The following is a 22,552-nucleotide window of genomic DNA, read 5'->3' as shown; positions in this document are numbered from 1 at the left end:
GTGCAGTCTGATTGGGTGGATTTAATGATTTGTTTATGTGACCCAGTTCATGTGACTCAGTTTGCCAAGAGGAGTCGTTCGTGAATCGTTCATTCGTTCCGTCGAGTCTGACTGACTCAGCTGAGAACCGTGCAATGGCGTCCATTCCATGATGCGATTTACCGCTACCGGAAACCAGGCTGAACGAACAAACGATTCATGAACGACTCCTCCCAGTTCAGTCGAGTTTCCGGTGAATCGATTCACCGGAAACTCGGTGGAGGAGTCGTTCGCGAATCAGCCTAGTTTCCGGTAGAGGTGAATCGCATCATGGAATGCACGCCATTGCACGGTTCTCAGCTGAGTCAGTCAGACTCACTGCTACCGGAAACTCGACTGAACTGGGAGGACTCGTTCGCAAATCGTTTGTTCGTTCAGCCTGGTTTCCAGTAGCGGTAAATCGCATCATGGAATGCACTGTCAGACTCAGTGGAGATGGTGCTACCGGAAACTTGTTCGTTCGTTCAGTCGAGTTTCTGGTGAATCGAATGGTGAACGAGACGAACGAACGAACGAGACTCCTAACCCAAACCGGTTCGCTTCGTTCGTCCTAAAGACTCGTTCATTCGAACCGGTGCGCGAACGAACGAGCCAACACTAGTGCAGTCCGGGGTGAACTGCAGCATGGAGGAGAAAGTGATTGTTGCCGTTTGCGACTCCCGTAGCTCTATATATAATAGTATATAATATAATATAATTGAATAGATAATGTCACGGCCAAAAGCTCTGTGCGCCTCCGGATGGCCGTAGCGCGGGGAGCTCTCTTAGGGATTGGGCTTCTCTGGGTTTGTTTGCCGGCGTTGCTATGGTTTCCGGTCTTGTGTGTTCCAACGGTTTATTAGGTAGGCCTATCTAATAAATCTCTGTCGAATCAATAGTTCATTCACTGCCTCTTCTGTGGTCATTACAATATCATGAATAGACTGCCGCGGGTTCTCCGACGTCTCTCCCTCTTCCACAAAAGGTAAAGACATGCAATGTTGGTGGTTATCTCGGCCGGAATTTGGCGGTAATGGTGGAAAAAGTAACAGACCGGGGAACATAGGACCCTTTTAAAAAAAAAAAAAGGACCCGGGGAACATAGACATCCCCTCTTAACCAGACAGAAGCAGTCCTAACCAGGCAAAACTACTCAGGAGGAGTCAGGACTAGTCTTGACCAAACAAAAGCAGTCCTAGCCAGACAGTCCTAGTCAGGAGGAGTCAGGACCAGTCTTGACCAGACAGAACTGGTCAGGAGGAGTTAGGAACAGTCCTAACCAGGAAAAACTAGTCAGGAAGATTCAGAACCAATGTTAAAAAGACAGAAGAAGTCATAACCAGGTAAAACTAAGTCGAAACGGTTACGGTTCGATCTATCCGGTTTCGGAGTATCTCCGTAAAGACGGAGTCAAGCGAAACTGGGTAGATCTGTAGAAACGCTGTAGTACACATTCCAGGCCCATAAGTGGCGCTGCTTCTGCTACAGAAATCCAGAAGAAAAATAAATAAGAAGAGGCGAGCATGCGCATAAAGGGTGAGACTCCTTGGGCTTAACAGTCATTGGCTAGAGGGTCGAGGGATGGGGCGATGACGTCATGGTTTACGGTTTCAGTCGGTTTCAGGCGTCCACACGAATCCAAAACGAAACCGGGTAGATATGAAACCACCTCCGAGGGTGGTTTCAGAAGTTTACGGTTTCGGTCAGCGGATTCGCCGGCTTCGTGTGGACGGAAGGCCGAACCGTACAAGACCTTTGCGGTTTCGCCATGAAATCGGCTTCGTGTGGACGGGGCCTAAGGAGGAGTCAGTACCAGTATAGTGGCTTTTTGCCAAGATTAGAAGCCACTATAGGAGCGGGGTAGACAACGCGCAATCCAAAGTCAAAGTAAAGCTGATTCGAAGTTTAAACAAAAATGCATCATTAAATAAAGCTTCAAACAAAAATGATTTGTCTTGATAACTATACTTTTCAACAAACATTTGCGGTCAAAAAACTGTCCCGCTTCCCCCTCTCACTCTCGTTTGTGTCACATTCCCGCAGGTTTATTTAAATTCCTTCATTAGCTGAATGAATGCAATAATAGAAGTGACGGACAGAATACAAACTCAATTTAACCATCGTTATATAAATTATTATTATTTCCATTCCATTATTGCCATATTTCGGTTATGGCTCCAACAAACCAGTCTTAAACAGACAAAATTGGTCAGGAGGAGTCAGGACCAGTCTTAACCAGACCGAACTGGTCAGGAGGAGTCAGAACCAGTCTTAACCATACAGAAGCAGTCCTACCTAGAAAGAACTAGTCAGTAGGAGTCAGGACTAGTCCTGACCATACATAACTAGTCTGGAGGAGTAAGGACCAGCCGTAACCAGACAGAACTAGGCAGGAGAAGAAAGGGACAGTCATAAGCAGACAGAACTAGTCAGAAGCAGACAGAAGTCAGGAGGAGTCAGGACCAGTCTTAACCAGACAGAACTAGTCAGGAGGAGTCAGGACCAGTCCTAGCCAGGCAGAACTATCCAGGCGGAGTCAGGACCAGTCCTAACCAGCCAGAACTGGTCAGGCCGAATAAGGACCAGTCCTAACTAGGGATGTAACGATATACCGTAAAATGGTATATCGCGATATGAAAAGGCCACAGATGTCAACCGTACATTTTTTCATGTAATACCGTGTCGCGTAGAGATGCACCGATTGCAAAATTCTTGGCCGATACCGATTTCCGGTTTTTAAGGAGGTCTGACCTGCCAAAACCGGTTTTTCCGATACCGATTTTCTAAGAAATAATTATAATCATATAATAGACACCATTTTGTTGGCTTGAGTACCCTTCTCCCAGACAACATTTTGCTTATATAACTGCAATTAAAACCACAACTAGTGGTAGGCTATATGCTATCATAACTCCCCTTTTCAAGAATAAAACATCACAAATAAGAAATAGAGTGAGAGTTTCAACAGTGCCTCCTGAGCAGATTTATTTTGAACGCTGACATTCAGTCCAGTTTACAGGTCAATAACTAGGATAAAACTAAAATAAATACAAACAAAAGATAAAGTGCACTATTATGTACTGAAAATAAACTGGTTCTCAAAGTAAATTGCACATTTCAGGCCTTTGACCTCTAAATAAAAAAGTGCATCATAATATGGGATAAAAAAAAAACATCAATACAAACAGGTAGCTTTAGGTTGTGATCAAAGTACTCCATCCCACTCCCAATGCAATCACTTAACCATCAATGGCAGGTTCTTCTTCACAAACAGAAGCATCTCTGCCTTCTCACCAGAAAGCCTGTTTCTTTTCTCGTCTATGACATTACTAGCCAAGCTAAACAAGCGCTCGCTATCGACGCTTGTACATGGAGCAGAGAGGTAGGCTTGGGCAAGCGGGGCAAGTGCAGGGTAGTGTGTTTTGTTTTCATGCCAGTATTTCAGTACATCATTTACAGTTTCATCTTCAGATCTCTTGATGGGCAACTCGGAGAGGTAACGATGTAACTGCACAGATGAAGGGCTGCCCAGCAGTCGCTCTTCCTCATTGCTAGCACTCTCCTTCAGTATCTCAGCATGCACCGAAAGCAGTTGACTTGCCCTTTTGGCTGCAGGTTCCCCAGAAGGCTGATCAGGTGTGGGCTTGCTGGCACTGGTGTCCACTGTGTCCAGCATGTTCAGAAGCACCCTTTTCACCTCATCCTTTACTTCTGCTGAGAAGTAGCAGGTTTTGTATCTGTATCAACAGACAAAAGGAATTTTATTTTTTATTATATAGCCACATTAGCCAGGCAATACATAAATGTTGTGCACTCTGAACATACACAAGCAGGCACTAAAAGGCCAACAAAAAATACCTTTTTTCGTTTTAATTAATTTTATGTTTTGATATACCCATGCAAACACGTTAGCCTATAGCTTAGTAGCAAATGCTTATTCCTTTAAGAATAGTAGTGGGCTGATTAACATTATTAGCAGTAAGTTATAACTTGCCTGGGATCCATAGCAGTGGCCACAGCGTACAGTGGATTCTTCTCGATGTCTTTAAACCTTCTCTGGACTGCTTCCAACAGCGTGGCTTTGGCAGTGCCCACACCACGGTCTGTGTCTGCTGCTCTCCCCAAAAGGCGCTTCAGTGCGGTGATTTCAGGGATGACAACTGCGGCGGTGGCTGACGAGGAGCTAATTGTCTTAGTGAGTTCCTCAAAAGGTTCAAGGATGCTCAACAAATTCTCAATTAACCCCCACTGATTTGTGGTGAGTACGGCCGGGAGCTCGTGTTCTGTTGCGTATAAGCCCAGGGCACATTTCTGTTCCAACAGCGACTGCAACATATAAAATGTGCTGTTCCACCTCGTGGGGACATCCTGTTGCAAGCGCTTCTTGGGTTGACCCAACTCCTCCTGGATAGCGTGGAGTTTTGAATAGGCTAGCGATGAGTGTTTGAAGTGCGTGACTATTCTCCTGCCTGTTGCCACAGCGTCAGTGATAGAGCGTTGAGACTGCAGTCCCTCAATCACCGCTAACTGTAGTGTATGTGCCATACACGGGAGACTGGGGAGGTTGCCATCATCCAGTGCTTTGGTCATATTCCTAGCGTTGTCACGCAACACGACATGAACCCTCTTCTTATCGATTTTCCACTCCGCCAACATTTTGTCAAATTTGGCTCTTAGATTGTCGGCGGTGTGGGACCCGGGGCATTCCTCACAGCATAGAAGGACTTGATGTAGCTCAAATTCATCATCCAGCCACTGAGCAGTCAGGCTCAACATTGACATTAAGCTCACGTTAGAAGTCCAAATGTCCGTTGTGAAACTGACCGGGGATTTAGTGCCGTCCAGCAGTTTGTGTATATGGCTTGAAACTCTCTCAAACAACTCGGGCAGCGCTGTGTCAGAAAAGTACCGCCTACTTGGTAATTTGTACCGTGGACTCAGGTGTTTCATCAGGTTTACGAAGCCTTTATCCTGTACTACGCTAAACGGCTGGTCGTCCAGAGCTATGAACTCCATTATTTTCTTAGTGGTGGCGTTGGACTTTTCAGTGTTGATGTCGAACATAGCAGCCATGGTGGAGGGTTGTTGTGGTCGCTGCGACTCTGCTGCATCCCTCCTCTTAGCGGCAGTGTCCTTATATGTGCTAAACACACCTGGGTGCTTCTTTTCCAAGTGGCGTATTAAGTTTGTTGTTCCAAATCTCTTAGGCGTTGATCCCCCACGGCTTATTTTTGCCTTGCATGCATTGCAAGCAGCGTGTTTTGGGTCTTCCTGGCACACAGTGAAATATGTCCAAATCTGCGACATGTTTTCTTCCCGCTCTGGGCGCCTTGAGCTGCTACGCACCGCGCATGCGGGTGAGTTTGATCGGCCGAAAACCGGAAATTACTTCAGTGACCGGCCGGTCACCGATTGTGGCCGATTGGATATAAAACCGGCTTTTTTAATCGGCGGCCGATTGATCGGTGCATCGTCGCGGTATAGCCGCGAGATTGCATGGTAAATGCGCACTGTCATTGTGGGGAGTCTGGTGAGCGACATTGTCATTAAAACGTTGCACTAAATTTACAACCCGGTATCACGCGATTGCGTGCTCATGCGCACGAACGTTAATCTATTGAAGCGTGTTCCAGAGTACGATAGTCCGACTTTTTGCGTGCTACACAGAACGAAATGTAAACCAATGCTTTCTGAATGGGAGTGTTGTTAGACAATGAACGTGCTCCACAAAACGGTACGAGAGAGAGAGAAAGAGAGAGAGGGATGGACAGAGAGAGAAAGAGAGAGAGAGCGAGAGAGAGGCTTCAGAAAGGGTGTGCGCAGATAGTACAGTGCACCCTAGTTATGTTTATGCCAAAACCACAAATGCTATATATATATATATTGCCTAATTATATATATTGCCTATATATATGTATAGGCTATATATATAATTAGGCTATAATGATATTATTTAGCGTGTAATGAGACAATCTATAGCCAAATTGTCGAAGATGCCCGAGAATCTCCGGGGATATCAGCATGGGAAATCGGCGAATCAGACCCATGAACCTATAAAGAAAGACGTCATCTCAAGCGGGAGAGAACGTTTGCGGTGCTGGTTTGTGTCACGTAAGTACAGTGCCGTGTTCCAATACCCGTACTGTCCGTACTTACTAGCCAAAATTTGAGTATGCAGTACGTTCCAATTCAGATCCGGCGAAAAGAAGTATACTTCAAGGACCCGGATGCCGTACTCAAAACGGGCTAATCGTGAAGTGTGGATCGAAGGACACTCCCCGTACTCAACGGCAGCCATCTTAGCTACGTAGCGAAAGAGGCGGAGCCAGGCTGAGCCAAAGTCGGCGCATTTCCCACATAGTCTGCATTAATAGAGTCATTTTGTATTTTTTATAGTTTTTATAGCTTTTTATAGCTGCTAGGCGTAAAGAGTTCACCATTCAAAGCGGGATGTTTATTGCGGGGGAGGAGCCACGGCGGCAAACGTGATCGTAATTTCCGGTTAGTGCACCACGGAGTAGGCTACTCGATTTGGAACAGCACTCACATCTGAAAAATTAACGTAGTAGACAGTGCGGATAGTATACTTCCTTTAAGTATACTCATGGAAGTACGGGTATGGTCTCACGAAAATACGTGACACTGGCCCTCATTTATCAAACGATCGTATGACAGAAAACGTGCTTAAAATGGACGTACGCTCATTTCAACGTTGAGCTTGGCATTTATCAATTTGAACGTGAGCGCAGGCTGCGATGAAATCTCACGTCAGGTCTGAGCTCGTGTACGCAAGTTTTTTTGGCGCAACACACGGGTATTTCAATGATGAATAGTGCAGCACAAGTAGCCCATGTTGAACATCTGTATTAATTACTAAATAAATTGGAATTAGCCCAGCCGTTCAAACAATTACAATCAAGTCAGGCCTAATTAAAAACAGTATTGCTATGAAAATAATTAGAATGTGACAGGTGAAATGTTTATTCAGCTGTCTATATTAACAGGAGCTTTGCCAAATAGGTGGTCGTGTCTCAGCGATGGCAGATCTGGCTCTGTTAGAGGACCTCAACGCACGTCTAAAGGCTGGTTTATGCTCGGTTACGTAAGCGTAAGCGCAAGCGCAAGAGGCCCTTGCGCGCCCTTGCGCCCCCCTTGCGCGACTTCTCACGTCTTGCGTGCGTCGGGCGATTTTTCTAGACTTGCGTCATTTTTTACGTAAGCTTTTACGCGAGTCGCCCAGCCTGCAAGGCTGTGATTGGTTTGCTGGTCTGGTTACTACTTCCTGTCTGGAGTATCACCCGGCAGGCTCATATACAAAAGCATTAACCTGAAGTGAAGTTAACTTTGCTGCCAACACATTATGTCGTTTTAAAATGTAGAGAGATATGCACATTTATACAACCCCAATGATCAACAACTTCATCACCCCTGTTCCTCTGTCTGTTGCCATCATTCACTATGGGGAGAACACGATCTGGCACATAAACAAACCAACGACTCCCACAGACAAAGACGTCATTCTCGAGGTCGTCTTCAACGAAAAACTTTCCTCCACATATTACTCCACCTACTGTTCTGGCGGTAAATTGCTTGGCAACACGCGCAACACGCGCAACCTAAAAGGGAGCATGAATTGCTTTGGGTAAATTTTGCGCAACAACGTAACACCAACGCTGAAGCATGCAGCCGCCTTAAGACGAGAGAGTTTTTTGAGACCACGCCGATTTTTTTATGGAGAGCGATGAATGGCTCTTGAGTCGTTTTCGTCTCCCAAGGCATCTCCTGATGGAGCTATGCAATGCTTTGGAGCCACAGTTAAGGCGAGAAACTAGGCGATCAAACGCAATACCTGTGCCAGTGCAGGTTTGCTCTACCTTGGGTTTTTTGGCCACCGGGAGCTTGCAGCGGGAGATCGGGGACAGGTCTGCTATTTCCCAGCCAAGTATTAGCCGAACCATGCCAGCAGTTTTGGCAGCTATAATGTCCCTCTCCGAACGTTATATTAAATTCCCATATAATAACGATCAGCAAACTGGAATCAAACGGGATTTTTATGCTATTGCTAGGTTTCCAAATGTGATTGGTGCGGTTGATTGTACCCATGTGCGTATGAACCATCTATTAATGATTACGCGTAGGCCTACATCAACCGCAAAAGCTACCATTCAGTTAATGTTCAGATTATTTGCGATGCCAGAATGTCATTCCTGAACATGGTAGCCCGATGGCCCAGGGGGCACGCACGATTCTTTTATTTTCCAAAATAGCAACGTTGGGCATCGTCTACATCAGGGCGCACTACATGGTCAGAGTCATCTCGGTGAGTTACGCTGCAGTCGCACTGCACCGGCCTCCTCCCGTTTCTTGCTTGGCCCGCTTCACAGCCGCAACACGTTTTTTGGTGCTGAGCTTCATGTCGGACCATTTTTTCTTCACCTTATTCGGAATTAAATAACTTTAACGCAATGCAAACAATAGCATATATGTGAAATGTGTTAAGCTGGATAACAGAAATTTTACATTTAATTTATTATTTAAATAATTTAATTAACAAACCTCTTCCGTAGCCCGACGAACATTGGAAACACTATTCACTGCAACAGTTATTTCCTTCCATATAGCATTATTTTGCTGGCCTTTAATGCCAGCTTTTAGGCTACCAAACAAAACCAGACGGTTCGCATCCACCAGTGACCCGAGCGTCTCCATTTCGGTCTCGGAAAAATTCCTCTATTTTTTTTTGGGCGTGTTACGTTAATTACGATCGATCTCAGCCGCCGTATTTATCAACACCAAGATCCTTCGTACGCTGGGATTGGTGTGATACGAAAGTTTCGTGAATCTCACGTGGGTCCTATCGTAAGATGAATCATGCGTTCAGATTTGCGCTCATTTCTACGTTCGTTTGATAAATGAGGGCCACTGTCACGTTATTTAATCTATTGAAACGTGATCAGGGACACGTAGGCCTATTTTCTAAATGTTGTATTTCAATTGGAAGTAGGCTATTTGTCGTGTCACTAAGCATGACTTCCAAACTAAGTTTCTCACTTATGGAGCTCCGTACAGATCATCCATTGTTGAAAATTGTCTGTGATAACTAACAAATGACAGCTTTTGGCCACCCGTTTCTACTTAAAATTGTCTGTGATAACTAACAATACGACAGCTTTTGGCCACCCGTTTCTACTTTCACCTTTGATACTGAGAAATTGTGACAATACACGGATAAATTAAATGCAGGTGCGTTGCTCTGTAGGCAAACCGCGAAGGAAAAAAGGGTAGCTGCTTCATCTGTTCTTTTTAGAATTGTATGTCTTGATGTTTATTTGATCTAGCCATCTATTCTCTTGTTTTTGGCTATGTGAATGAACGTCCGCGTCGATGCCTCGATCGCAAGTCCAGTGTCGCGAGCGGACGTTGCCATGACATCTAGAAATCATACCGTATTTAATGGGTTGTAGTGAGTGTAACATAATTCACCTACAGTATTTTGTTATGTGTTGTTCTTTCAATTGTGTTAGGCATGTCGTTTACTATCTTGGTGGTTCAGGGATCGCTGTCCCTTTTAAGGATTACGAGCGTCTCATGACGTCAGAGCCCATGCGGGATTTGTTTACCTTCAGCACGTTTGATTTCCTGTTTCTCTCTTACTAAATAAACGAGTCACACAACTGTGTGCTCAACGTGCGAAATTGTATCTCTCACTTATGGCAATTTCCACAGGGTTATCATTAATATTGATGTGTAGGGGTTGTTTATAACTCGTGAATAATATTGTTTAGACCACGGTCTGGGGGAATACTCTGATTCTGATTGGCTGCAGTGCGTGCATTAACTCCTGATATAGCCCTACAGACACCTGCTAAGTACGGTAGTTCCAGTCAGTGTTTAGATTCTCTGCCCGAGCCCGAGCCCGTCGCGGGCCGGGTCGGGCCGATATTTCCCACCACTATAATCGGGCCGGGCCTTTGATCGAGCGCTATTATTTTTATTTTACCATTGGTTTATTGGCCTAATCTGAGGAGAAATCTATGCCATAAACAGAAATATTATAGGCCTTTATTACACGGGTCTTCTCAATGCCGTGGAACGCTCCGTTCATGGGTAGTAGTCCGGTGACTTGTCTATCCCAGCGTCTTCCGTTGCTAAGCGACGTCACCGTCTTTGCGGACAAATTATTTCTCTGCTGATCAACACTACGAATGGCCAAAAGACTTGTATCCCCCCCCCCCCCTTAAATAAATACTATGGCAGAATTATTATTATTATTATTATTATTATTATTATTATTATTCTCATTCAACTTGAAAATGTGTTTTTACAGTAGAGTGGTGGAGAGATGACGTATGTTGGCCAATCCGGAAGTGAGTGTCGCCCTGGATTCCCTCGACAAAAAGCCAACGGGTTTTGCCATTGGATTTTGGATTATTGCTGAAACATTTGCATCTTTGAAGTACCTCCTCAAAAACTGAAAATAAATAAATATATAAAAATAACCGTGCTCCAAAGAACGAAATGTAAACCAATGCATTCTGAATGGGAGTGTTTCTCTGATTTTTCCATGCTACACAGAACGAAATGTAAACCCATGCAAATAAAGACTTCATGGTCATAATAATTTAAATATCATTAATATCCTTGAGTGTGTAGGGTGGTATTCAATTTCCTTCAACGGGGCTGCATCCAGTCACTTGACCGTTATGGTTGCTATGGTGGTTGCTATCGACCGCCCCCTCTAATCCTTATGCTGCTATCCATTTGGATGTACGAAGTGGTAAAGTCGCCAATCTCCCAGCTTTCTTGCGGCATTTCACTGAGGCACGCCCCCTTTCGGTCGTAGTATCTCGTCGCTTTCAAAGTACAGCGATCAGATCTGTACAACTAGCAAACAAGATGGCTGCGCCCATAGTCAATGGGGATTGAGCTGTATTTTCTTTGTATTTGTACCACGTTGGGGGTTGTAATGTCGATTTTAAATCCTCTTACACACTTGATTTCATTGCTGCTTTAATCCGGTCACCAATTTATGGTCTTGCTTTGCGTGAAATTCAATGTAAAGTTGTGTTTTCAAGCTGGTTTGCCAAAGAGGCTATGTTGCTAATGACGACTAGCCCGCTACTACCCCTCGTGGCTCGACAGAAACACGACAGCCCTTGTTGAAATAAAAATTGGCGAAAATGGCAAAATATTATTGCAATGTAAAAGGCTTGCAATGTTAATGTTTCTGTAAAGGCTGGCAACCATTATACACTGGATTATTTATTTTTTCCAAAATAGTTTTCTACTTAAACTCGTCGGACACAAATAGCAAACTGGAAGGCTGGAGCAAGGGAAATACGTCACGTTCTCGCTGAAGCTGGTCGTTCGTACCAGCCTACCATCAAAATGGATAGCAGCATTACTCTGACCGATCTTGTGACATGTGGTCGGAGAGAGTCGTGTGTGTGTGTGTGTGTGTGTGTGTGTGTGTGTGTGTGTGTGTGGAGCAAGTTGTTGAAGGAAGTGTTTCTACTTGACGTTACAATATTTCATGGATGCAAGCAAGCCAAGACAATCAATCTATATCTATAGCCTACATAACACACACACACACACACACACACACACACACACGCATTTGTGACCATTTTAGCGCATAATGACGGCTGCCTATTATGCTTATGGCAGTAGGCCTAATGCAATTCTGCTGAATTATTTGGAGGACTTATAGCCTACTTGTAGTGAAGTATTTTTAACAGTGTGTGGAATCTACAGCTGATCACTTTCACTGGCTAAGCAAAATGAATCCCGAACGGCGCGTCGTTAGCAATTGAAAACATCCGGGGCTTTAGCCCGGGGTGGAGCACCGTCCTGACTCCTGCGTGCTACGGTATCTTAATAAATTTAATAATTAATTAATGTATCGATTAATTAATTAAGGGCGCCCCCAACACATAGGTCGCCTATGCCGAGCGCCAGGGCAAAAATAAGACATTAGAATAGCCTATATAGCCTGCGTGCACCTACCCGATGTCAAGAAGCCATCGCTGCTCCGACGGACCTTTCTCCCCCAGCCAGGCAACGGCAAGTAAGTAGTGGTCTGCTTTTATGTTTCATTTTTAAGTTATCACTTATTGTCAGTGTAGGTTTAATGTTACAGATAAAAACATGCTTTATATTTAGTCAGCATTTCAGAGTTCTAATGTTTTCCCGGAATATGCATTTCTAAAACTGTACGTCAAGTTCTCTTTAAGATCGCATGAGATGATATGTGCCATCGCGCGACCTGTAACCAGGACGTAAACACTCGCTTGCATGAAATCAGGAGTAGGGTCTATCTGCAGCCGGAGCCACTTGCCAAACACGCCCATTGCTCTGCCAGACACGCCCATTGCTCTGCCAAACACGCCTATTGCCAAACACGCCCATTGCTCGTTCTATGTGGTGGTGTCATCAGAGAATCTAATATGAGGTGTTACGGCCTCCACATAACTGAATAAGATACCCAGTGGCTCGAATTGGAGACCCCAACATAAAGGAAGGACACCATGAAATAAGATGTTTTAACGGGTTTTATTAACCAAATGAAACCATAGCTGAAATGCAGTATGAATACTTTACCAAATAAAGAAGTCTGCAAACCAAAAGGGACCTGGAGATGCCGGACAAACTCAGCAAAATGGAGGGGGGACCAGGCCACCCCCTATAGGGACGTCGAGGCTGGCCCCCCTCCCTGCCTGACAAAACCAAATCATAAACTAAGAACTAAACGGAAAAGTAGGACCGCCGGCCATCCCCAGGCCTAGATCAAAGATTACAGAAAGAAAAGGCTATTTAACAACTCGCACTGGGGGACAAAGGTGTTGCCGGGTCTGTGTCCCAAGCAACTGACTTTGCTGGCTTTATACAGCAGGCTGGTAATTGGGCGGTAGCGATCCCAGATTTGCTGCAGGTGTGTCAGCCTGAGTGCCAGCCTGATGAGATAGAAAAGACATGGGGTTTAGGCACAGCACAGTGAATGTCTGAGTGAGTGAGTCATGGCCACACGCAACACCCCCACCCTATGATGGCGAATACCGGGAGTGCAACGCGAGGTCATTCACTCATCAGAAAAAGAGCGTGACAATGTGTCGGCCAGGACATTATCCTTTCCACGGACATACCTGACCTCCACATTGAAATACTGCAAGAATATTGACCACCTCATTAACCTTCGGTTTGTGTTCCGCATCTGGTTCAGAAATACAAGAGGGTTATGATCTGTATATATGATCGTAGGTTCCCTAGAAGAGCCTACATAAACCTCGAAATGCTTTAGGGCCAAAATAAGCGCAAGCGCTTCCTTCTCAACTGTGGAATACACACGTTGATACCGATTGAATTTTTTCGAGTAATACGAGACCGGATGCTCAATCCCATCATCCCCATCTTGAAGTAGGACCGCACCCGCCCCCGCATCACTCGCATCCACAGCGAGTTTGAATGGCCGCTCGAACGCAGGTGCAGCAAGAACTGGAGCATTTGTTAACAATGCTTTTATGCCATCAAAAGAATGCTGACAGTTCAGAGACCATTTGTACCGTACTTTTGGGCTCAACAGGTCGGTTAATGGGGCTGCGATAGCAGAAAAGTTCTTGCAGAAACTTCTATAGTATCCTGCCATCCCCAAAAACCGCATTAGACCACGGCGAGTGACAGGAGGAGGAAACGAGAGGATTGCTTCTACTTTAGAATGGACAGGCTTAACTTGACCCCGACCCACAATTTTGCCGAGGTATGTCACTGTAGCCTGTCCAAACTCACATTTGGCAAGATTAAGAGTGAGATTGGCCTCACTCAATCTGCCAAACACTGCACGAAGCTGTTGAATGTGTTCCTCCCATGTTTTGGAATAAACAACAATGTCGTCCAAATAAGCCTCGCAGCCCGATAAACCCGACAGAACCGTGTTGACTAAACGCTGGAACGTTGCTGGAGCGTTTCGGACTCCAAATGGCATTACGGTGTACTCTAGGAAAGCGTCAGAGGTCACAAAGGCAGATATAACTTGAGCCCTAGGCGTTAACGGCACCTGCCAATAACCCTTTAGTAGGTTGAGTTTTGTGACATTCGGCACAGCCAACATTATCAACACAATCATCTATTCTAGGCAGAGGATAGCAGTCAGGTTTTGTGACCCCGTTCACTTTACGATAATCGGTGCAAAACCGATCCGAGCCGTCAGATTTTGTAGCCAAAAGACAAGGTGAACTCCAAGCACTTGTGCTAGGCACAGCTATGCCATTTTCCAACATGTAGTTCACCTGTTTTCGGAGACGAAGCCTTTTCTCAGGGTTAACGCGATAGGCGTGTTGTTTGATTGGCGGAGAATTATCAACATCAATGTCATGCTGCAACACATGCGTGCGAGTCGGCACATCTGAAAAAAGAGTTAAATTAGAGCCAATTAAACCGATCACATCCTCACGCTGAGACTGAACCAAATTTGGAAGACAACAATGGAGATTAGAAAGCATTTCCGAATTTTTCAGTCGCCCATGAATTACATCACTGGATAGCCCTACAATATCCTCTTGGTCATCCTGAGATTCAGGGGGAGGAACACTGGCATTGCTAGACAGCGCCAGAGTTACCTTGTCACCATCAGCAATTCCCACACTGGACAGCTCCGGTGCCACACTGACCTCTGGACCATCAGAAGGGGTGGAAACAGACTGAGACTCCCTGTCAAAGTAAGGGTTTCAACATATTAACATGGCACAGCCTACTACGCCGTCGACGTTCAGGGGTGTCGATGATGTAGTCTCGATCACCCACCTTCTTTTTGAAGAGGTAAGGGCCGCTATAACGCGCCTGCAGAGAAGAGCCAGGAATAGGCAATAGAACCAGCACTTTATCACCGGGACGAAAACTCCTGCTTCTTGCACCCTTGTCAAACAATCTCTTCATTTTGCCCTGTGCAACGGTCATGTTTTGTTTTGCCAATTCACAAGCGCGGTGAAGTTTGAAACGGAACTTTGACACATAGTCGAGCAGATTTTGAGGTTTGCTATCCCCCAGCCACTTCTCCTGCAAGAGTCTTAGGGGCCCCCTCACAGTGTGTGCAAACACCAGCTCGGCGGGACTAAAGCCGAGGGATTCCTGTACCACCTCACGAGCGGCAAAGAGGAGGAGATGGACGCCCTCGTCCCAGTCCCTGTCAGACTCAAGGCAGTAGGTGCGCAACATAGACTTCAATGTCCTATGGAAACGCTCGATGGCTCCCTGACTCTCCGGGTGATAAGCGCTCGAATACAAATGAGTGATGTTAAGCTGTTTCATAACTTGTGCAAAAACACGCGACATAAAATTAGTTCCCTGGTCGGACTGTACAATTTTGGGAAGGCCGAACACAGAGAAGAACTTGACCAAGGCTTTAACAACAGCTGGAGCTGTAATAGAACTCAAAGGAATGGCCTCTGGAAAGCGTGTCGCTGTACACATTATAGTTAACAAGTACTTGTTACCACTCTTGGTGCGATTGAAAGGCCCAACACAGTCAATTTGCACACGCTCGAACGGCTCACCAATAACAGGAATTGGATAAAGTGGATATGGAGGGATGGCTTGAGTTTTAGCAACCTGGCAAACATGACAAGTTTTACAATGGTGACGCACGTCACCTTTTAGCCCTGGCCAGAAAAAGTACCGCAAGACACGATCAAAAGTCTTATTAATTCCTAGGTGACCAGAAAGTGGATTATCATGTGCTAGTTTCAAAATCTCACTCCGATATGTTCGAGGAATAACGATCTGTTCCACCACCCCCCAACTATCATCGCCACATAACTTTGGAGGCGTCCACCTACGCATGAGCACGTTACCTTTTAGGAAAAACCCTGTTGACATATCATCTAACGCCTCTCCTGAAATCACACATTCAAAGAGAGGAGCTAGTGATGCGTCCCGCTTTTGATCGGCAACTAGCTGCTCACGTGACATGCAAACCTTTGCGTCAAGTTGAGGCAAAACAGAACGGGCAGGGACCTCTGGAGAGGCGTTTGGGGAAACTGAACAGTCAACCAGAAAACTGTCGGACAGTTCCACCTCAGCCTCCAATTTTTGACGCTCGGCCATTGCCCGCGTCACGGCACAGACAGAAAACACTTTGGGAAATTTCAATGCCAATTCGTCAGAGTTCGCTGGCAGAGGAACAGCAATTACCTCTGGATTAATGAGCATTTTACCACCAGCCAAATCATTGCCCAAGAGCAGAGTCACCCCCTCGATTGGGAGTTGCGCACAGACCCCCACCTTAACGCACCCCTTGATCAAATCTGACTCAAGATAGATGTTATGAAGCGGCAGGCCCACATATCGCATATCAAACCCTCTAACGAGCACATCTGATTCAACAGCAGACTTATCTGAAAACGGCAACACATGCTCCAAGATTACAGATTGGTTGGACGCAGTGTCCCTGATGATATGAACTGGTACCTTAGAGTCCCCCTCTGTCAAAGAGACAAAACCCTTCATTAAAAAGGGCTGGAATTCAGGGTCAGGAGTGCGCACCGGCTCTGTTGAAGCTGAAACTAAAGACTCACTTTTAATTAACACAACAGATTTCGGTGGTTGAGACTTGTTCTTAAGAGTAAAGCATTTGTTAATGGTGTGACCTATTTTCTTACAATAACTGCAAGTTGGCCTCTCCTTCACACCCTCCACCCTGTCTGACTTTTCAAGCTTCTCTTCACCCTCCCGCTTAACAAATGGAACATAGGTTCTTACTGGAACATTGTCTGAGTGAGAAGAGCTAGATTTGCGCCATGATGAGTAAGAACTACGCTCTGACACAGGAGTCCTCTCAAAACTGTCCTTGTGGGTGAGCACATACTCATCCGCAAGGACAGATGCGGCTGCCAGTGTCAAAGCTTTTTGCTCATTAATATAGGTTGCCAGCCTATCTGATAAACAGTTCTTAAACTCTTCTAGCAGGATGAGCTCACGTAACTGTTCAAAGTCTGTTACTTTAGATGCATGACACCAGCGGTCAAACAGAGCCTCTTTCTCCCGACTAAACTCAGAAAAGGTGTGATTGTCCAACTTCTTATACCGGCGAAACTTTTGCCTATAGGCTTCAGGCACCAATTCAAATGCCCTAAGCACGGCAGCCTTGACTTTGTCATAGTCAAGACTGTCAGCTGGTGACAACGATGTATACGCCTCCTGGGCTTTCCCAGTAAACACACATTGCAAAAGTAACGGCCAAACATTTTTGGGCCATTTCAAAGTGTCAGCCGTGCGCTCGAACAGAATGAAGTATTTATCAACATCTTTACCATTAAATGGAGGAATCATACGAATGCACTTGTTAACGTCAAAATCAGCTTGTGCACCACTGCCATGTCGTGGGGGAGGGGCCAGGTTTAGCTCTAGCTCTTTTAAGCGTATTTCTCGTTTAGTCTGCTCCTCCAATTCCATTTGTTTAAACCTGAACTCCTGCTCTTTAAGCCTGGCTGCCGCCTCCCTCTCACTAGTTTTGTCCTGCAACTCTAGTCGCCGCAGCTCTAACTCCAATTCCAACCTTCTAATGCTTTGATCAGGGAAGGCCTGTTTTGTTGGCGAAAGGGTCATGCCAGGGTCAGGCAACATGCCTTCCTCAAACAATGCAGTCCATAATTCATGTTTTAACGCTTTCTTCGCTTTTGTCTTCGAGACTATGATGCTATAATGATCAGCAATAGAAGTCAAATTATCTTTAGTGCATTTATGAAACACCTCAAGAGAAGGTTGCTTAACAAACTCTTCCAAAATAAACTCCATCCTGAACTATGGCTACTAACTTATTCGTACTGAAAAATTATCGCAAGGCGAAAAAGAAACAAGCGCATCAAAAATTGCAAAAGCAATACAGGGTTTAAGGCAAACAGCCACCACAAAAACGCTTAAATGTATAAATACAAATAGGTCCAAAAAGCCAACGCCCGATGAGACAGACCAGCAATGAAAAACACTGCCCGACACAGCATTACCCAAAATGGTGTCCTAATAAGGGGTGTGCCCAAATTAAGGTCTACCAATGCAAATGACAAACCAGAAGCTCAGTAAAAATATCTTGCAAACAAAAGATAGACTAATCAATTTAATTAATTAAGGTGGACAAAATAAATCCAAACCTTCAAAATTCCAAATGTGCACACCCACAAAATGTACCCAACTTCAATTAAAGTTAGTGAAAGAGAGAAAAAATAATAATGTTAGGACGAGCCCCCATTATGTTACGGCCTCCACATAACTGAATAAGATACCCAGTGGCTCGAATTGGAGACCCCAACATAAAGGAAGGACACCATGAAATAAGATGTTTTAACGGGTTTTATTAACCAAATGAAACCATAGCTGAAATGCAGTATGAATACTTTACCAAATAAAGAAGTCTGCAAACCAAAAGGGACCTGGAGATGCCGGACAAACTCAGCAAAATGGAGGGGGGACCAGGCCACCCCCTATAGGGACGTCGAGGCTGGCCCCCCTCCCTGCCTGACAAAACCAAATCATAAACTAAGAACTAAACGGAAAAGTAGGACCGCCGGCCATCCCCAGGCCTAGATCAAAGATTACAGAAAGAAAAGGCTATTTAACAACTCACACTGGGGGACAAAGGTGTTGCCGGGTCTGTGTCCCAAGCAACTGACTTTGCTGGCTTTATACAGCAGGCTGGTAATTGGGCGGTAGCGATCCCAGATTTGCTGCAGGTGTGTCAGCCTGAGTGCCAGCCTGATGAGATAGAAAAGACATGGGGTTTAGGCACAGCACAGTGAATGTCTGAGTGAGTGAGTCATGGCCACACGCAACATGAGGAGAACTGGCACTCGCGGGTTAGTTCCGGTTTTCTGGACTGGTTGCAGTAATAATCTTTGACCACGCGGGGCGCTCGTAGGCGAGTCCAGAATGAATGGGGGCCAACGGGGTTTTATCCTCAGAATCCACTTTTCTCACAATGTAATTTTTTGTCAAGTAATTTTAAAGTTGCTATCAAAGGGTGGGGCTAAGATAATAAACTCAGCTGAATATTGCATTTTTTAAGGTCACGTATCTGTTCTAAAAAGGCGTTAAAAACATGCGATGACGTCACACACTGTAATACTGTCAGAGGTACTGCTTTACGGCAGTTTCTAAAGCACTTCCCAAGTTCCCTTGTCCCGCAACGATAACACCAGCTGTTGGAGGTAAGGCTTTTGTTTTGCGCTAGTTAGAGTTTTAGTGATCTAATGTAAAAAAAAATAAATGCGCGAATGTTTTACATATGTATGTTACTTACAGAGTGTGTTTTTTCTAATCATCACTAGTGCCGATGATAAAGCTTTTTTTTTTTATTACCGACTATGAGCCATTTCTTTCTCCTAAAATAGAAACCTGGATTAGAATCATAATTTTAAGACTGCATCAATTTAGTTTACATCAGTAAACAATCTGCTAGAGAGCAGTGTTCTGTTGTTCTCCTCATGCCTCTTCCTTTCTTGATCTCTACAGTCGGACCTTGATGCTGTGACAACGGACAAGTCTTCTTCCTCTGTCCTTTTCCCCTGCCTCTGTTCAGTATGTTCAGTGTTGTTAAATCATTTCTTTTTTTTTATTAGTTACTGTTCTTATTGTGTTCTTGTTAGTGTGATGTTTGAATAAACTTGCCTGTTGCAATGTTGGTATAATGTTTGTATAATTACTGTTATACAACTGTTACTGTTTCAATGTGACCCAGACCATATTTCTCATTTAACAAACATGTGTAGCTTATAATGTGTTGCATGGCAGAGCAATTACGTTATATTCAATGGCTTAAAACAAAGCCATCTGTAAAGATCAGTGAATGCATAGAAATCAATGACAAGTGGTGTAGATGGTTTTCCCTCTGTGTAAGGTCATTAGCCCAAGTCCTACAAAAAAATAACGACTGTAATAGCAGATGTTGAAGTTGTTAAATCGTTAACCAACCATTTGTATGGAACAATCGGTTAAGGTAAGTTAAGTGCTTGAGTCTCGACACTTGAGAGAATGTCTAGCGCGCAACTTGAATAAGCCATGTGCGATATTACCCGGGCTCCAGCGCAACTTTCCTTACCAGGTGAAGCCTCAGGTAGCCTAGGAGTAGGACCATTCATACAGGAGCAGAACGTTACCTTTTTCTGTCCTTGGTAAACGAAAAGACGGACAATCCGTTTCCACTGTAAGTGCAGTTTATCATTGCACATTTACGAGGCATTTCTTTTTTAAACTATCTTTATTTTTGAAAAATAGACAATGACAGATTAAATGATATTGAGCGGGATATTGACTGTATTATTTAAGGTGGTCATACCGTACCTACCATGTATATAACACATTGAACATTGAACACAAGAAATGGAAGAAATTCCATTTATGCCCATGTACTTTCACCATACATACTATCTAAAAAATAAAAGGACCTGCAGGAAAATATAAATACAGTACTCAAAAATTGAGTTAACACGTTTCTGATTGCTCTTCAGCTTCAGATGCCGTAAGAGGGGTCTCTGGTCGTAATCAGTCGCAAGTCCGTCCCTGACCAATCAGCATTCATTAGCAGAATGCTAGCGTGTATGGCCAACAACGGCCCAAACTGTACGAAATCGGAAGGACATAAGTACTCACTCATTTGACTTTTGAACCATAATCTATATTGAACTTGCGGAATCTACAATAAAATTTGCGATATTTCAACGACAAGCAGGAGAAAGAGGCATAATTAGCCGTTTAGCCCCATAGACTCCCATTCAATCTGGACTCGCCCGCGATCACCCCCAGTGGATGTCTCATGGAACTACAACCAAAATCGGTACAATGGGGCGTATAGGGAGTGCCCAGGCTCTTCGTAGACGGGCTCTGGTGTCATGGCAAATTTGTACCGGCCTACGTCATCAGTTGTTGACAACTTGACAACTGATTTGATTGGGTTGTCCGTTGCCGGGTGGGTTTCAAAAAACATTCGGCTCATGTTTCCAAAGACGAAATAACATAATACAGATAACGGATCGCTAGATAACACTTGTTTTTCATTTATATTTGTATTGTATTGAATTGTTTAATCGAATTTAAATCGTGTTTAAAGCAGGTTTCAAAAACCATTCGCGCTTGTTGCCGAACACGTGGTAGTCGACCACGTGGTAGTCACACGTGGTAGTCGACCACGTGGTAGTCACGTGACTGCAACGTAACAGGACGGGACTGGGCGGCGGGCTTATATTCTGTAGCATTACGCACGCGCACGAGCTATGGGCGTGTTTGGCAGAGCAAGGGCGTGTTTGGCAGAGCAAGGGCGTGTCTGGCAGAGCAATGGGCGTGTCTGGCAGAGCAATGGGCGTGTTTGGCAAGTGGCTCCGGCTGCAGATAGACCTACTTGTGCCGCTTTTCCACTGCATGGTACCAGCTCGACACGACTCGACTCGACTCGACTCGACTCAGCTCGCCTTTTTTGCGTTTCCACCGCGATCTAGTACCTCAAGTGGCTGCTTTTTCTAGTACCGCCTCGCTCTAGGTTCCAAGCGGCTGAGCCGATGCTAAAAGGTGACGTCGGCAGACGGCCGGCCACTGATTGGCCAGAGAGTGTGACGAATTCACGAGAGCGACATGGCAACCATGCTGGTAACGATAGAACAGCCATAGTAGCGCCGCAGCCAACATATTCCACTTCTTCAACATGCCAGCTAATAATACGAACACGAATACCATCGCATCGATGTTCTCCATTGTTGTTATGTGGGTTCTGTCCATGTGTGGGTTACGTAGGTGTTGTTTGCGTCGCGTACAAAAATACGTCACGGCCCTTTCGCGCAGACGACCCCGCCCACGTCCCGGAGGTACTATTTGCGGTGGAAAAGCACCCGCGCTGCTACCGTGTCGAGTCGTGTCGTGTCGAGTCGAGCTACATGTGCGGTGGAAAAGCGGCATAGGAGTACAGAGGCTTATACTTCCGCAATCCACCCGTGCTCAGAGGCCAAGCCTGGTATTGCAGCTGTTTAGCTGGGAGTGGACGGGGGTCCGTCATTTCATGCGGCCCAGAAGTAGATATCGCCGTCCACTCCAATACAAGTGGGGAACAGGATTGTGTCTCCGCAAGAAATGTCTGGATATCAATCAAAGGCTCATAATTATATTTCTACCTTTCAAAACGCCTCCTCAAGCGTTTTATTAGCAGTTTACTTTGGGTACGCAGCTGAAAGGAGCCGTACTGAAACAAACGGCTCCTTGCTATGATCCTATTTTGAAGTCCACGGCTCCATTAACTTCCGAATTAAATTAAATTCCGAATTAACTTCCATTAACTTCCAAAGTCTGAGATTTGTCCTTTACTTGACATGAATGGCGTTGAACACGGATATATAACACACATATCATTGAAATAGCTGGAACAGGCACGCATGTTTCATGTATTTATGCTTTTTACATGTTGTGACTGTCTGAGTTTGTGATGTGAGTCTTTGTTCTATTGTGTCTCGTATTCATATACATGTTTTGACTGTCTGAGTTTGTGATGTGAGTCTATGGTCTTGTA

The 22,552-nt window shown here is 45.0% G+C and overlaps 2 protein-coding genes across 4 annotated transcripts; both read right to left on the bottom strand.

The window, feature by feature from the left end:
• Positions 1-1,464: 1,464 nt before the first annotated feature.
• On the bottom strand, positions 1,465-5,011 carry LOC130372795 (zinc finger BED domain-containing protein 4-like). Its single transcript, XM_056578955.1, has 2 exons — positions 4,013-5,011; positions 1,465-3,755 (listed from the first exon to the last, which is right to left on the bottom strand). Exons 1-2 carry the CDS (start codon positions 4,966-4,968, stop codon positions 3,254-3,256), a joined length of 1,458 nt encoding a protein of 485 aa, XP_056434930.1. The 5' UTR covers positions 4,969-5,011; the 3' UTR covers positions 1,465-3,253.
• Positions 5,012-12,554: 7,543 nt separating this feature from the next.
• On the bottom strand, positions 12,555-18,970 carry LOC130372630 (uncharacterized). 3 transcript variants are annotated; one of them, XM_056578741.1, is made up of 2 exons: positions 14,304-18,970; positions 12,555-12,974 (listed from the first exon to the last, which is right to left on the bottom strand). In XM_056578741.1, exon 1 carries the CDS (start codon positions 17,803-17,805, stop codon positions 14,728-14,730), a length of 3,078 nt encoding a protein of 1,025 aa, XP_056434716.1. In that variant the 5' UTR covers positions 17,806-18,970; the 3' UTR covers positions 12,555-12,974; positions 14,304-14,727. The 3 variants fall into 3 exon arrangements, with proteins under 3 accessions (XP_056434716.1, XP_056434718.1, XP_056434717.1); XM_056578743.1 differs by having other exon boundaries at positions 14,634-18,970; XM_056578742.1 differs by having other exon boundaries at positions 12,555-14,419; positions 14,634-17,805.
• Between the last annotated feature and the right edge of the window lie 3,582 nt (positions 18,971-22,552).

This window comes from Gadus chalcogrammus, chromosome 19, assembly GCF_026213295.1.
Source record: "Gadus chalcogrammus isolate NIFS_2021 chromosome 19, NIFS_Gcha_1.0, whole genome shotgun sequence".
Taxonomy (NCBI): domain Eukaryota; kingdom Metazoa; phylum Chordata; class Actinopteri; order Gadiformes; family Gadidae; genus Gadus; species Gadus chalcogrammus.
Note: the sequence above shows the minus strand (reverse complement) of the source record. Positions and strands in the feature narration are given on the sequence as shown.